Here is a 15856-nt window from a genome sequence, read left to right on the forward strand (position 1 = left end):
TCTTTGGATGGTTCCTAGTTATCTACCCTTTAATCATTGCATTAGAAAAGTCATGAGCAACAAAAGTCAAGGTAGCAATAGGGACGTGCCACACATATGTGTTTACTTTTAAGTTGAAAGTTGGACTGAGAATTTAAAATAAATAAATAAATAAAATTCTTATTTAAGATTGAGACATTTAGCTTTGTTTCATATCATCAATATCCAAAGTCAAACAGTAAAGTACCTCAGAAGCTGTTATGCAATGGCCATTCTTTCTTTCATAGTGATTCTTGCTTACATACTTTCTTCTTCCCTTGCCATAGAACTTGATTATATTCATGTTTCCAAGTCCCTCAGTGATGGCATGACCTTAGTGTCTCAAGGTGGAACCTTTGAACTCGGTTTCTTCAGCCCTGGTAAATCACAGAACCGTTACTTGGGGATTTGGTACAAGAAAATCCCAGTTCAGACAGTTGTTTGGGTTGCCAATCGGGCTAACCCCATTAATGGTTCCTCGGGAATATTAACATTGAACAGCACAGGCAATCTTGTGCTCAAAGAAAATGAAACTATTATTTGGAACACAGCCTCTCAAAAACAAGCAAAGAATCCAGTGTTAGAGCTCTTGGACGGTGGAAATCTTGTGCTAAGAAATGATGGAGATTCAAATCCTAAGGCCTATCTGTGGCAAAGCTTCGACTATCCATGCGATACACAATTGCCGGGGATGAAGACGGGAAGGGACCTGCAAAATGGTTTTGATTGGCGAGTAACTTGTTGGAAGAGTCCAGATGATCCATCCCCTGGAGACCTTTCTTATGGTTTAGTACTAAGTGATTATCCTGAGTTTTCCATTATGAATGGAACGAAAAAGTTCTCTCGGATTGGACCTTGGAATGGCCTATACTTTGGGGGAGTCCCAAATATGAAGTATGAGTATATTTATGAACTCAGTTATGTCACCAACAAGGATGAGATATTCTACAGCTTTAGCACCAAGATTGATTCTCTCATCACAAGAGTTGTAATAAACCAAACAAGCGAACATGTTCTTACTCAATACCTCTGGGATGACAAAGTTCAGCATTGGAAACTTTTTGGATCACTTCCAGCTGATGTGTGTGATTATTATGGCTGCTGTGGAGCCTTTGGTTATTGCAGTGCAGCAGACACACATGTGTGCCAATGTTTGAAAGGGTTCAGTCCAAAGTCACCAAAAGCATGGAACTTATCCATCTGGACTCAAGGATGTGTCCGCAATGAACCACTAAGTTGCAATGTCACAAGCAGTGATGGTTTTCTCAAATATACCGGCTTCAAAGAACCTGATACTCAACACACCAGGTTGATTGAGAATATCACTTTAGAGGACTGTGAAGTTTTGTGCTTGAAGAATTGCTCTTGTATGGCTTATGCTAATTCTGACATAAGAGAAGGGGGCAGAGGATGTGTCATGTGGTTTGGTGATTTGATCGACCTAAAACTGCTTCAAGGCGGGGAACAAAGTATATATATCAGGATGCCTGCTTCTGAGCTAGGTATGGAATGAAGTTGCGTTTCTTGTTAATGCTTCACATTCTACAAAGCTCAAAATTACACTTTCATTTGGGATTTAACTGTGTTTTATGTGCCATGAATTTCAACCATGAAGAAATTTCAAGATCACATAAGAAAAAAGTGATCATTTCTGCTACCATTGCTGCAACTTGTGGGATGCTTCTACTTTGTTATGTCATATACAAAGTCCGACGGAACATTGCTGGTAACTACTTTCTTTTCTCTCACATTATCTCCAAAGGCCAACACTTTCTATATATGTATTCTATTGCTGAATTGAAACTTTGTTTAAATATAGCTAGTTCTCAGAAAACAATCCTGGTGTAAAGATGGCAATGAATTTGAGGTCAATCTAGAGCTTTAGCAGCTTGAGATTGAAGAGAGTGAAATCACTATATAGAATTTCCAACTACCTCTCTTGCATGTAATCCTCCTTGTCCTCCCCACAAACCCAGAAAACCAAAAAAAGCAGAAAAAAAAAAGAAAATGTTGCTGATTATCTTAAAACTTATAATTTTTAAGTTAATAATATTGCTGTATATCTTTTCTTTCTCTTGCTTCCCAGAAAAGTCAAAAGCAGAATACTTTGAAGGATATGTAAATGACACGGATCTACCAATGTTTGATCTACTAATGATTAGTAATGCCACTGATAACTTCTCGCTGAATAACAAGATTGGACAAGGTGGTTTTGGAACTGTATATAAGGTAATTCGGTCTATGAATAGTTGGTTGCAAACAAACAAGTAGAGGAATTTGACATTATTAACAACATCTACTTACATAAATGCGATAAATCAGGGGAAATTAGCAGATGGGCAAGAAATTGCTGTCAAGAGACTTTCACACAGTTCTGGCCAAGGAATGACAGAATTTCTAACTGAAGTAAAGCTTATTGCAAAGCTTCAGCATCGAAATTTAGTAAAACTTCTTGGTTGCTGCATTCGAGGACAAGAAAAGTTGTTAGTTTATGAATACATGGTTAATGGCAGCCTAGACAACTTCATTTTTGGTAAGTGATTCAAGAAAACTTAGATTAGGCCTAAATTTGGCATTTTCTCTCCCTCCCTCCCTCCCTCTCCCTTATTTTATTTCATTTTATTTTCTTACTATCTTTATAAGATAACTGCTTCACTATTCATTATTAAATAACAAATTTGTTTTCCTAAACATAGATAGAATGAAAAGCAAGTTGCTGGAGTGGCCTCAACGCTTCCTCATAATATTCGGAGTTGCTAGGGGACTTCTATATTTACACCAGGATTCAAGATTGAGAATTATCCACAGAGATCTCAAATTAAGTAACGTTTTACTTGATGATAAGTTAAATCCTAAAATATCAGACTTTGGAATTGCTAGAGCTTTTGGAGTTGATCAGACTCATGGAAACACAAATAGAGTTATTGGGACTTAGTGAGTATCTATGTAACTTTATAGTATCAAACCCCCTCCCCCCCCCCCCCCCCCCCCCCCCCCTTATTTTTGGTATGATATGCCATATGAATACACTTGTTTTCATGGTTTCATGCAGTGGATACATGGCACCAGAGTATGCCATCAATGGGCTGTTTTCAGTAAAATCTGACGTCTTCAGCTTTGGCATAATATTGATGGAGATTATAAGTGGGAACAGAAATAGAGCGCTTTGTCATGCAAATGAGACTCTTAATCTTGTTGGCTATGTAAGCAAGCACTCAAATAGTTGTTTTATTTAACAAAGATGTTGCAAATATTCTGAAGTGTTTTTTCATCTTATATGATCTAGGCTTGGATGCTTTGGAAAGAGGACAGATCTTTGGAGCTGATCGATCCAAACATAAAGGAGTCATGTGTGATCCCAGAAGTATTGCGGTGCATCCATGTTAGTCTGTTATGTGTGCAACAACACCCCGAAGATCGGCCTACAATGGCCTCAGTACTTGTCATGTTGGGAAGTAAGATGGATTTAGTTGAGCCTAAAGAGCCTGGCTTCTTTTCTTGCAAGCTCCCCACTGAAGTGAGTTCACACTCAGATCAACATAACATCATCACTTTAAATGATGAATTGACTGTTACCTCATTAGATGGTCGGTGAAATCACTTTGTTAGCTACACTGATTGCATGAGTGTATTGTTTTCTTACAATTTGGCTTTCATAGATTAGCTTATTTTTCTAGGTTCTGTTTTGGTGTTGTGTACTTTAATTGCAAATAACTTTTCAACTGAAGAGCACATTGCGCAGATGTCAATCTTGCTCTGCAATAGGATGACCATTTGGGCTACTTAGATATCAGGATTTCTATAATTCATCATGTTAGAATTTATGACACTAATTCAAGAATAAATATCAAAGAGTAAACGGTTAAAATCGTCTTTAAAAGATGATTTGTTCTCCAAAGTAGTCCCAAAAATTTTTTTAATAGAATTCATCTTTCAAAGATTAAGTTAGTCACATCAGTCATTTCATTATTTTCTATTATTTTTTTTGCTGATGGTATTAAAACTTACTGATATGACATGTTAAGTGATATCACACTGACTATATCACATATTTCATACTTCTTAATCCTAATTAACTACTAACATGATAAATTTATGCAATTAGATTTCTTAATTTGGGGTTGATTTGATATAATTTCATAAAGTTATTATATTAATAGACAATTAGGACGGTGAGGTATGTATGATGTGATATCACTTAACCTGTCATATCAACAAACTTTGACACCATGAACAATGAAAGAGACAAAAAAAACTAACATGACTAACTTCAAATTTTCGGTAGACGAATTTAATTAAAAAAATTGAGAACCAATTTGAAGATCTTTCATGAAAATACGAAATGTATAATCCGGGGTGTTTATTTATCAACAAAAAATATTATTTAATCATATAATATCAAACTAAAATAAATATAAAATCAATACGAGATATACCTAGATATTATATTAATCAATTATGCTAGATATACATTAAAATTAGTATTAGTATAAAATACATATTAGAATATAAAATAAATAATAAAAATGAGTTAAACAATATATGTATTTATATACAAATATATAATAACTGAATTTGGGTACACATAATATTTTTGTATATTCATATATAATATTTTAAATATATTTTAACATTTTCCTTCAAAATCATGTGGTAACTTGAATTTGTAACTTATTAAAAAAAAACGGAATAAGAAAACCAAAATAGTGTAAAACAAAATTATAAAAATTTTTGAATTATTGCGAGCTCATGATGCAGACAGAACTACAGGAATTTAGAGTGCGGACAAAACTACAAGGACTTGGGTGTAGAGAAAACTGCAGAAACTCGGAATGCATTTGGAGCAGCAAAACCTTAAGAAACGTGATGCAGAAGGAACTGCCAAAACTCGGACTGCAAACAAAACCGTAGGAGCTTAGAATGCATACATAAGGTTTATTGTTGTAATTGAAAACTAAGAAAGAAAAGTAAAAATATTTTTATAAAAGAATTTGGAGCGGAAAAAAAATTCAAAGAAGATACTATACTTCTAATACCATGTTAGAATTTACTAAAATAACTAAAGAATAAATATCAAATGCTATTTACATGAAATGTACAATGGTTTATTTATAGGACAAGAAAATTTTGTAGTTTACTTTTGATACTTCATAAAAAATTCTTAGCTCATTAACACATTTGAACATATGTTAGTTGGTATATTATTGAAACTATTAAATTATACAAAAATATTATGTATATATCAAAAAATTATCAAATTAGTCATTATGTGTTTGTATATAAATATATGTATTATTTAGTTTAATTTTAATATTATTTTATATTTTAATATGTATTCTATACACGTGGTTAATTTGTTGACTGATATATAATGAATTTTTTATTTTTAATATTGGAGTGGTAGTGATGTTTTTTTTAAATGTGGATTATTGAGGTGTTATACTCAAATGTGGAATCGTTTAATTAGAAAAGCAGAAATCAGACTGTCCGATTTATTAGAAGTACAGAAATTGGACCATCCGATTTCTAGAGGTACACAAATCGGACTGTCCAATTTGTGAGAGGTACATAAATCGGACCGTCCGATTTGTGTTAAAAAAATTAAAAAATTTCAGGTACAGAAATCGGACCCTCCGATTTGTACTTCCACAATTTTAAAAAACACCAAAAATTACAATGTTAAGGTATATCACCACTTCTACTCCCATACCAAAAAAAAAAATTAGCCATATATAACATAGTTGTAAATCATCAAAATACTTTTTGAGATATCATGATAACATAGTTTTCCACATATTTCATTTGTAAATGAGTAAGTAAAAAAATTGTTATTTTTAGTGTAAATGGGACATGCTATACCTTTTTTGTTTACTTTACACTATAAACAAATTATGTAATACAATATAAAAATGTAATTTGTTCCCAAAATACATATATTAGTTAAATAGTTAATATTTTATTTAAGCACATATTATTTATTTTTCTTTCCATAATGACTACTGAGTCCAACATCCAATTTCAAAGTAAACACATTTGGCGCATGTTACTGTTGCTATCTTGACTCTTTGTCCCTCATTACTTTTCTATGCTTTCTGATTACATCATATATAACTAGGAAAAAAAGAAATACCAAGTGCAAAACGAAAGCGAAATGCAAATATTGGTGGTGTTGTACGTTGCTAATATAAGTGAGAAAATTTAGAATTTAAGCAAGAGATGATCTAAGCCTTTTTAAGAGAGAAGGAAAAATCAATATCTAGAACACTACCTAGTGTATAATCTAGCAGTGAGGAATGAGTGAGGAATGAGGATTCTGAGGCCGAAAGTACAATTCAATATCAATTATATACAAATATTATGAAAGGGAATCATTATTTCTTATTCTAAAATTCATGATAAAATTATTAGATGTTTTGTGAAACTACATATAGAGAAGGGAAAATACTCTAAACAACAATAGAGTAAAAAACACATGTTTGTAGCTGTAACGATTATCATATTGTGCAACAGGATAAACAGTTGTTTCAAATATTCAGTTACTAAAACTAGTCCAGCAATGGAAAATGTCTAACCATGAGTTCATGTGATATGTGCAGCAGACTCATTGATTTCACCGGCCATCTAATGAGGTAACGGTTAATTCATCATTTGTAGATACTTCACATTGATGTGGCTGCGAATTCGCTTCGATAGAAACCCTCTTGGGAAAGAAGCCAGGTTCTTTAGGCTCAACTAAATCCATCTCACTTGCTAACATGAGAATCACAGAAGCCATTGTAGGCCTATCTTCAGGGTATTGTTGTACACACAAGAGACTCACATGGATGCATCGCAATGCTTCTGAGATTACACATGACTCCTTTATGCTTGAATCTATCAACTCTAAAGCCTTCTCCTCTTTCCATACCCTCCAAGCCTACATCACAAACATGAAAACCTTCAGAAAATTTATTGCACATTTGAGAAATATAACAATTATCTTAGTGCTTACATAACCAATGAGATTGAGAGTCTGATTTGCATGGCAAAGAGCTCTATTTTTGGTCCCACATATAATCTCCATCATAAGTATGCCAAAGCTAAAGACATCCGATTTTATAGAATACAATCCATCGATAGCATACTCTGGTGCCATGTATCCACTGTATGAAAGCATTAAAACAATGATTAAGTTGAGAAAAGATAAATAAATAAAATGTTATGAAATTAGAAAGAGATACTCACTAAGTCCCAACAACTCTATTTGTGTTTCCTTCAGTTTGATCTCCTCCAAAAGTCCTGGCCATTCCAAAATCTGATATTTTTGGGTTTAATTTGTCATCAAGTAAAACGTTACTTGCTTTGAGATCTCTATGGATAATCCTCAATCTTGAATCTTGATGAAGATATAAGAGTCCCCTAGTAAGTCCAAATATTATGCCCAAGCATTGAGGCCAATCCAACAACTTACTTTTTGTTTGATCTATATTTCAAAAAAACAAATCTGTTAATAAAATATCAAATACTGAAGTTTCATAAACTGCTTACTATGCTGTAGTGAAAACTAGAAAACAGAATATATCTAATTTAATTTTTCTTGATATTACATACCAAAGATGAAGGTGTCCAGGCTACCATTAACCACATATTCATAAACTAACAAAATTTCTTCTCCTTGAATGCAGCAACCAAGAAGTTTTACTAGATTACGGTGTTGAAGTTTTGCAATCAGCTTTACTTCAGTTATGAATTCAGTCATTCCTTGTCTAGAGCTATTTGAGAGTCTTTTCACAGCAATTTCAAGTCCATCTGTTAATCTTCCCTGCCCAATTACATTTTTATAAGTAGATCATGATATTTACAATGTTAAATGTTCTCTACTTGTTCAAGGCTCAAGCTAGTAAGTATTCAAAGATTGTGATGAGTTTGGAAAACTCTAAACTAAATTGATGATGATCAAACATTATTAACAGCAAAGTTATTAAGCTAATCTTGATTAATGTGTTAATTAAAATAATTTTGTTGTGCAAGTTTAATATTGGGCCGAAAAATGAATTTCTGGCTTAAGCCCAATAACCAGCCTTGTTGCATACTAAGTGGCTGAAATTTTATATTGATGGGCCAAGCTCAATGTTGATTACAACCAAGTCCATGGTTAATTTTTTATGAGAGCTTCCTATGCTTGATCCAAATCCATCAGGAAAGCAAATGTTATTAAGTGGGCCAGATTTAATATTTGATGCAACTAAGCCCAATTATATGCAATGTTAATTCCTCATGCATTACCCGAAAACAATAAAGAGGGAAGCAAAATTGCTTTCAACGGATTCAAGGATTCAAACATTAGATGGATTCCAAAATTCATTTAATTGCCATATATTGCATGGGAACTATGAGAGAGAAAATGAAGTGACATGATTGATGTGCTCAAAGCTACACGCCACTCTAAGGGAAGAGAAAGCACTTTTCCGCTTGATTTGATCAACTCACTTAATCACTTTCTTTCCAAAGTTATATTCTCTCTCATCTCTTTCTTCTTCTTCTTTCTTCGGTCCTTGTCCAGGAAACAATGGAAGAAATGTTCTTTAACCAAGAAAAGGAAGAAGCTACATGTATCAAGACCATCAAGCTAATGATGGCAAGAAAACATACTAAAATAAAAATGAGCTGTAGCTAAGATACTTACCAAATGTGGTTAGATTTGGTGAGGTTATCTTGAGCTTTTCATGCTCAAAAATGGACATTGAAGATTCGGCCAAGAGGAGAGATTCTTGAAGCATGGCTTGTCTTTGATTCTGCTCAACCACCACAGGGAGTAGCTAGAGTGGCGAAGTGATGGTTGAAGGCAGAGATTGAAGCAGATGAAGTCATCATCATCATGAATCATCAAGGGCCAGAAATCCATCTTGGAGAGGAAGCCAAGGATGGAGAGCCCGGATTGATGAAGGGTGATGATCAAGAAAGGACTAGAGGTAATTGCATGTTGGTTTTTGCATGGTTATCTCTTCTCTCTCTATGTGGCCGAACCGGTTCTGTGATTGTTGAAGGAGGAAGAAGTTGGTTCGGTTTTGGCTTCAAGTGTGGAGGCTTTCCTCTTCTTTAAAAAGGGGGAACAACCACTGTTTGAAGCAAGGAGAAAATTTGAGAATGCAAGGCACAGAGTTCTCAGAGCTACCTGAGCTAACAGTTTTTTCTTCTCCTTCAATGTTCTCTGTTTTGTAATTTTTCTGTTTAATTTTGTCATGTCTTAAGTCTCATGGAAAAAAGGCAAACAAGTGAGGTTTGTATGAAAAAGCCATAGAGCGGAAAAAGGCAGAGAGTGCAAAATTAAAAGAAAAAGTCATAGATGTCTTAGAGGTCCTTTGTTCATCTATGTTGTGTATCATGATTTTGTGGGAATCCCCTTGTAAGTTGGGTTAGCACTTTACAAGTTGTAATCAAATTGATTATAGTGAAATTCCATCATGTTTGTGATGGAGACTGGATGTAGGCTGCACTGCACTTAGCAGCCGAACCAGGATATATCTGGGTGCAATCTTCTTCTCTTTCTACTCCATTTCTGTTTTCTACTACATAGGAGCAAAAACCAGAATTATCTCGTGCCAAGTGACGAGACAAAACAAAAATTCTCGTGGGAAGGGACGAGACAAAACAAAGTTGCTCGTGTCCAGTGACGAGCAAAAACAGAAAAGTCTTCTCTGAAGGTCAGCAAGTGTTATCAAGCGAAAAGGGGGCTAAGATTCAACCCCCTTCTCTTAGCCACTGAAACCATCAGATTGAATTACCTTATAAACAGGTTCAAAACCACCTTGTCCAATCTTGTTATTCAACGAGAACTTTTGGGTGGCAGTAGTAATTGTTAGTAGATCAAACAGTGGTAGATCTGCATCATTTACGTACGCTTCCATATATCCTTCTATCTTTGATTTTTCTAGGAACGCAAAGAAATGTAAAATCCATTCAGATATTGTTATTATATTTCTAAACAAAAGGAATTTCGGAATACTGTAGTTCTTGATAATTAGCAGTATTTCAACAAATTTCCAATTTAAAAACTTATATAGAAATTTGCTGCCATTTAGAGATAATAGGAATATAGGATTGAAAAGAAAGTAGTTACCAATATTGTTCCTTCGGAGTCTGTATATAACATAAACACAAAGTAGAAGTGTTGCACAAGATGCAGCAATGGTGCTAGCAATGATCACTTTTTGCTTGTGCGGATGTTGAAGTCCTTCATGGTTGAAATTCATCAAATATGTAAACAAAAATGAAAGATATAATAATAAGAAGAATGGAAGAAGAAGCTATAAAGCAAAATGAAGTTTTGTTCCTTACCTGACTCAAAAGCAGGCATTCGGATGTATAGATCTTGTCCACCATTTTGAAACAGTTTCATGTCAATTAGATCGCCGAACCACATGGCGCAGCCACTGCCTCCTCCTCTTATGTCTGAATTGGTATAAGCCATGCAAGAGCAGTTCTTCAAACAAAGATTTCTACATTCATCTAAAGTAATATTCTCATGCAGCTTAGTATGCTGAGTATCCGGCACTTTCAAGCCAGTATATTTGACAAACACATCACTAGTTGTGACATTGCAGCTTAATGGTTTGTCGCGAATGCATCCTTGTGAGGAGTTGTTTGAGTTCCATTCTTCTGGTGACTTTGGACTGAACCCTTTAAAGCATTGACAGACATGCTGTGATTGTGCCACACTGCAATAAGCATAGGCTCCACAAAGGTCATATTTATCACACACGTCACCAGGGGATGATCCAAAATATTTCCAATTCTGAAGATTGTCATCCCATAAATAACTTGTAAGAGATTGACTTGTTTGGCTTATTAAAGCTCTTGCAATGATAGAATCAAGCTTGGTGTTATAACTATAGGATATCTCATCCTTGTTTGTGACAAAACTGTCTTCAAAAACATATGTAAAGGACAGATCTGGGAATCCACTGAAGTAAAGGCCATTCCAAGGTCCAGACCGATATACTTTTTGTGTGCCATTCATCATGTAATAGACTGGATAATCCCTTACAACTAAACCAAGAGAATAGTCTCCAGGGGATGGATCATTTGGACTCTTCCAACAAGTTATGCGCCAATCCAAACCATTTCGGAGGTCCCTTCCCAACTTCATGGTTGGCAAGAATGTATCTGTTGGATAATCAAAGCTTTGCCACAAATAGGCCTTTGGATTTGATTCCCCTTCATTTCTTAACACAAGATTGCCACTGTCCAAGAGCTTCAATACCGGATTCTTTGCTTGTTTTTGAGAGATTGTGCTTGTGCTCCAAAAAGTAGTCTCAGTGCCATTTTCTGAGAGTAGAAGATTGCCTGTGCTGTTAATTGTTAAAATTCCTAAGGAACCATTGATGGGGTTGGCCCTATTGGCAACCCAAACAACTGTCTGAATGGGAATTTTCTTGTACCAAATTCCCAAGTAACGCTCGTGAGAAGAATTACCAGGGCTGAAGAAACCAAGTTCAAATTTTGCACCTTGTGACACTAAGGTCATGCCATCACTAAGGGACTGGGAAACATGAATAGAGTCAAGTTCTATGGCAAGAGAAGAAGAATAAAGCATGTATGCAAGCATCACTGTGAAAGAAGGAATGCCCATTGAATATCAGCTTTTGAGTTACTTCATTGTTTGGATACTTATGATATGCAAGGAAGCTAATTTTGTCTCAAAGCATAAACATATAGTAAGTCAAGATGATTTGAGACATGGAAATGGACACATTGACCACACATGTCTCTCTTTGTCAATTTAACTCGGTAAACGGATAGGATTAGGAAAGAGAAAAAGTGTTAATTAGGAACATGTCTATTATAACTGTCATTTGAACAAGATTAAAAAATAACAACAAAGCCTAATGGGAGGTTGGGTACATGGATCAAACAAAACAATTGCCTCCTGTTATATATCATGTTTATCACAAGATTATTTGCACATAAATCTCACTTGACCACTTTATGTAGATCTTTTCAGGTCTTACTTTGTCCTTATTCACTAGTCTACCCTCTTTCCTAATCACTTTTCTCTTTATGTGTCCAATCTGTCTAAACCGTCTAGCCGCCATGTATGACAGAAAAATATAGTGAATTTACATGAAACATCAATGACCAGAGAGTTGCCACTCAATTTTGATATTGTTACTCCCTTCTCATATTTTCTCTTTAAATAATGCACGATTATTCATATTAAACTATTCTTTCACATTAGCCCATGAGAATAATAAAGAAATCTCGCGGCTCACAAATTTAGCCCAAAAATAGATAAATTCAGTTATAATTTTAGTCTTTATTATTTTATTTTTATCTTATTTTTATTTATTTTTATCTTATATTTATTTACTTTTATCTTTTATAGGCCAATGCTCTATATATATTTAATTTTACATTCATATTTTACAATTCAATTCAATCAATCAACATACAATAAAAGTTCATTTTTTTTATTCTTTCACAATTTTATCAATTCATCAATGAGATAAATATAAATATTAAAGCACATTTAAGTGAACAAACTCTAGTTATAGTGTGTTATTTTAATAAAACAATTAAAAGGATTTTGGATTTTTTTTAATAAAAAAATTAGATCTTGTGCAGTTGATGTCTATAGTCTATACTCTTTACAAAAAGATAATATCGAAATTAGAAGCAACAATACAGCATGAGAAACTAGATGCAGATCCATACTCTTAGAAAAATAAAATAAAATAAATCAGCATGAAATTCCACGGAAGCAGAAAAGCAGAATTTTCCAACTTGAAAAGTCAAAACACGTCCTTTTTTTTTTGGTGTCTTAAGGTCAAAACACATTTAAACCAATTTGTTCCCTATTTAAGTCTTCAATTTAGGTATTAGGGTAAGTTTGGATTAACTTTTTAAAAAAATATATTTATTTATTTTTATTTTTTTTAAATCTCTTTTTAATACTTAAGCGACAACTTGAGTTAAATTAGGATACTATATTGTCTTTTTAATATTATGACTAAGACCTGCGCAATAGATAGAGTTAAATTAATTATATTACATAATATAGATTTAGAATATTATATTGTTCAGGAATAGATTAGATAATATGTCAGTCAATCTTATTGAAAGCTAATTTGTAAAAAATATTTAAATAATTCTAATAAAACTAAGTGATCCTAATATATTCTGACATTAGCAAGTCATTCTAACATGCATTGATGATATTGTGCAGAACTACTCCATCTGATGCTGTCAAGGAAAGCATTACTTTTTTACTTGTGATTCTGTCTGCAATATATTTGGTATTATTGTTGTAATGGTGTGAGTTCATGTATAATATATGTATATATAATTATTATTCTAGTGGAGTAAAACCAAGCTAACAATGAGTGGTGGTTCTTTCTGAATGACACTTCTTTTCTTTCTTGGTACGTACTCTAATTTGTTACACTCTGCTACTTAATTATATGAGTGGTAACTTCCAATGTTGTAGGGTGTTGATGATGAACATAATGTTCTGCTTGAGATGAAGGGATGGAATAGCATGCAATTATCCTTTCATGTTATAATTATAAATGTGAGCATCTCATATTGTTAGTGTATTTAAATAGAATGAGTTATTTGAGCCTTGAAATAATAGTAAGATTATTGTCCTGTGACGAGTACGTTATTTGAGCCTTGATATTGAATTTTTCTTTGCTCTTAAAGGTTTGTTTGAGATCATACAAGTGTTATTAATTTTGTCCCTAACTCATGTCTTGCTTAAATTCTGAATTTTGTCACTTATATTAGCAACTTACAAGAATAACACCAATTTTGCATTGTTCTTCTTTTTTTTTGCACTTCCTTTTTTTATTTCTTTCCTAGTTATCTATAATGAAATGACAGAGCATCAAAGTAATCAGGAACAAAGAGTCAAGCTAGCAACAGGAACGTGCGGCCAAATGTGTTTACTTTTAAATTGGATGTTGGATTGAGTATGGAAATAAAAAAAAAAAAAAAAAGTTGGATTGAGAATTAAAACAAATAAATAAATAAACAATATGTGTTTAAATTCATGGCAAATTAAACAAAAAAACATCATATTTTGGAATGGTCAGAATTCTTGGAGGAAATCAAACCAAAGAAATACAAACAGAGTCATTGATACTCGTTGATAATAAATAATTGATTTTTATTCCAACAAAAATTGCATAAAAAAATTTTGTTTGCTTCTTTCAATTTCTAAAGGGACAAAAATACAAATGTGTTTGTTATAGATGCAATTCAACACTTAGGTATTTCACACACTTACAAAAAGTTGATAAAGTACTTGTTAGTTATTATTAAATTGTTAAAAAAATATTTTTTTAATAATTTTTTAGTATATATAAAAAATTTAAAAGCTAAAGTTCATATATTTTTTAAAAATATCTTTTCACTTAAAAAAAAGACGTTTTTAACATAATAAATAAACAAAAAATATTTTTATACTATTATACTCAAATGTAATTGTTAAACAAAAAAAATATTTTTATATAAAATATCTAAATATAAAATTATTTTTATTTATCTAAAAAATCTTATAAAAAACTATTTTAAAAAAAAAATCCTTTCCAAAAAATTCAAACAAATCCAAAACCAAGAATTGCACTCCATAAAACTTAGGAAAATAATATTTATATTATTGTTTTATTCATCTCACATGTACATTTTTTTTAATGATATAAAAGATATTTTTTTTGGGGCAAATCACAATAATAAGTCAGGGGAGCAAAATATTACACGAATCAGCCAAACAGAAAACTGCTTCATGAATCAACTAAACTACGTTTCTATGTAATTCGAAACAGGTTAATTCGAACTATATTTCTACATAATTCGAATAAGTTGAATTCGAATTATACACAAACACATGCACACACTAATTCGAATCTACATTATTCGAATTACACTTTGCATAATTTGAATTACACGTTTGCACGAATCCCCAAGTAGTTCGAATCTGGTTGATTCAAATTACTCACATTTTGCCTCTAGTAGTAATTCGAATGGGGTTGATTCGAATTACATTGGATTCGGCTATATAAGGAGTTCGAACCCACCTCATTCGAATCACTTTTCCATTCTCATATCCCACCAAATCCCAGAGAAAACAACACAGATTTGCTGAGACAAAGGCTCGAGCAGGATATCTAGCTGATGGGGGAGATCCGAAAAGACTGGAATTGCTCATATAGCTGGGGTCATCAACGATGAGGTTAGTAGTTTCATTTTTTTAGTTTTTTCTGGTTTATTTTAGTGGTTTTGGCATGTGGTTTATGTGAGTGGTTTTGCAAGTGGTTTATTTTAGTGATTTTGGTTGTGGTTTTGTTTGCGGTTTTGGTGGTGATTTATGTTAGTGGTTTACGTTATCGGTATTGGAAGTGGTTTAGTTAGTGGTTTATGTTAGTGGTTTAGAGTTGCGGTTTTTGCAAGTGGTTTATGCTAGTGGTTTTGCATGCGGTTTTTGTTAGTGGTTTTGCATGTGGTTTATGCTAGTGGTTTATAGCAATGGTTTTGCATGTGGTCTTTGTTAGTGGTTTTACATGTGGTTTATGTTAGCGGTTTATGTTAGTGGTTTATGTTAGCGGTTTATGCATGCAATTTTGCAAGTGGTTTTACATGTGGTTTTTGTTAGTGGTTTATGTTACTTTTTTTCTGTTACTGCTCTCTACTAGTGGTTTATGTTGTTAATGGTTTGCGTTAGTAGTTTTATAATTAGTTGTAATTATGCGGTCCATCTTATGCGCAGCCCCAGCAATGCATATCGAGCATGCGGCGGCAGCAGGGCATGGTACTCAACGATAGGTACGTTCCGTACTTGCAGATGGCAGGATTATACCAT

General features: G+C 33.3%; 2 protein-coding genes across 2 annotated transcripts; one reads left to right on the plus strand and one right to left on the minus strand.

Annotated features, from left to right (window-relative positions):
- Positions 1-177: 177 nt before the first annotated feature.
- On the plus strand, positions 178-3800 carry LOC112707912 (G-type lectin S-receptor-like serine/threonine-protein kinase At4g27290). Its single transcript, XM_025759946.3, has 7 exons — positions 178-1520; positions 1634-1744; positions 2105-2247; positions 2341-2551; positions 2715-2952; positions 3071-3221; positions 3305-3800. Exons 1-7 carry the CDS (start codon positions 245-247, stop codon positions 3611-3613), a joined length of 2439 nt encoding a protein of 812 aa, XP_025615731.1. The 5' UTR covers positions 178-244; the 3' UTR covers positions 3614-3800.
- Positions 3801-6377: 2577 nt separating this feature from the next.
- On the minus strand, positions 6378-11878 carry LOC112707913 (G-type lectin S-receptor-like serine/threonine-protein kinase At4g27290). The gene is made up of 7 exons (XM_072201540.1): positions 10336-11878; positions 10118-10231; positions 9783-9928; positions 7609-7819; positions 7243-7480; positions 7010-7160; positions 6378-6934 (listed from the first exon to the last, which is right to left on the minus strand). The coding sequence occupies exons 1-7, from the start codon at positions 11627-11629 to the stop codon at positions 6629-6631; spliced, it is 2460 nt and encodes an 819-aa protein (XP_072057641.1). The 5' UTR covers positions 11630-11878; the 3' UTR covers positions 6378-6628.
- Positions 11879-15856: the final 3978 nt, after the last annotated feature.

Source organism: Arachis hypogaea, chromosome 8 (assembly GCF_003086295.3).
Source record: "Arachis hypogaea cultivar Tifrunner chromosome 8, arahy.Tifrunner.gnm2.J5K5, whole genome shotgun sequence".
NCBI lineage: Eukaryota > Viridiplantae > Streptophyta > Magnoliopsida > Fabales > Fabaceae > Arachis > Arachis hypogaea.

Bases quoted from the DNA above. Each gene is read 5' to 3' on its own strand.
- LOC112707912 (XM_025759946.3), top strand. From the start codon at position 245: ATGGCCATTCTTTCTTTCATAGTGATTCTTGCTTACATACTTTCTTCT. The intron at 2,953-3,070 runs GTGAGTATCTAT...GGTTTCATGCAG, and splicing joins AATAGAGTTATTGGGACTTA to TGGATACATGGCACCAGAGT. The intron at 3,222-3,304 runs GTAAGCAAGCAC...TATATGATCTAG, and splicing joins CTCTTAATCTTGTTGGCTAT to GCTTGGATGCTTTGGAAAGA.
- LOC112707913 (XM_072201540.1), bottom strand. From the start codon at position 11,629: ATGGGCATTCCTTCTTTCACAGTGATGCTTGCATACATGCTTTATTCT. The intron at 7,161-7,242 runs GTGAGTATCTCT...GCTTTCATACAG, and splicing joins AATAGAGTTGTTGGGACTTA to TGGATACATGGCACCAGAGT. The intron at 6,935-7,009 runs GTAAGCACTAAG...TTTGTGATGTAG, and splicing joins CTCTCAATCTCATTGGTTAT to GCTTGGAGGGTATGGAAAGA.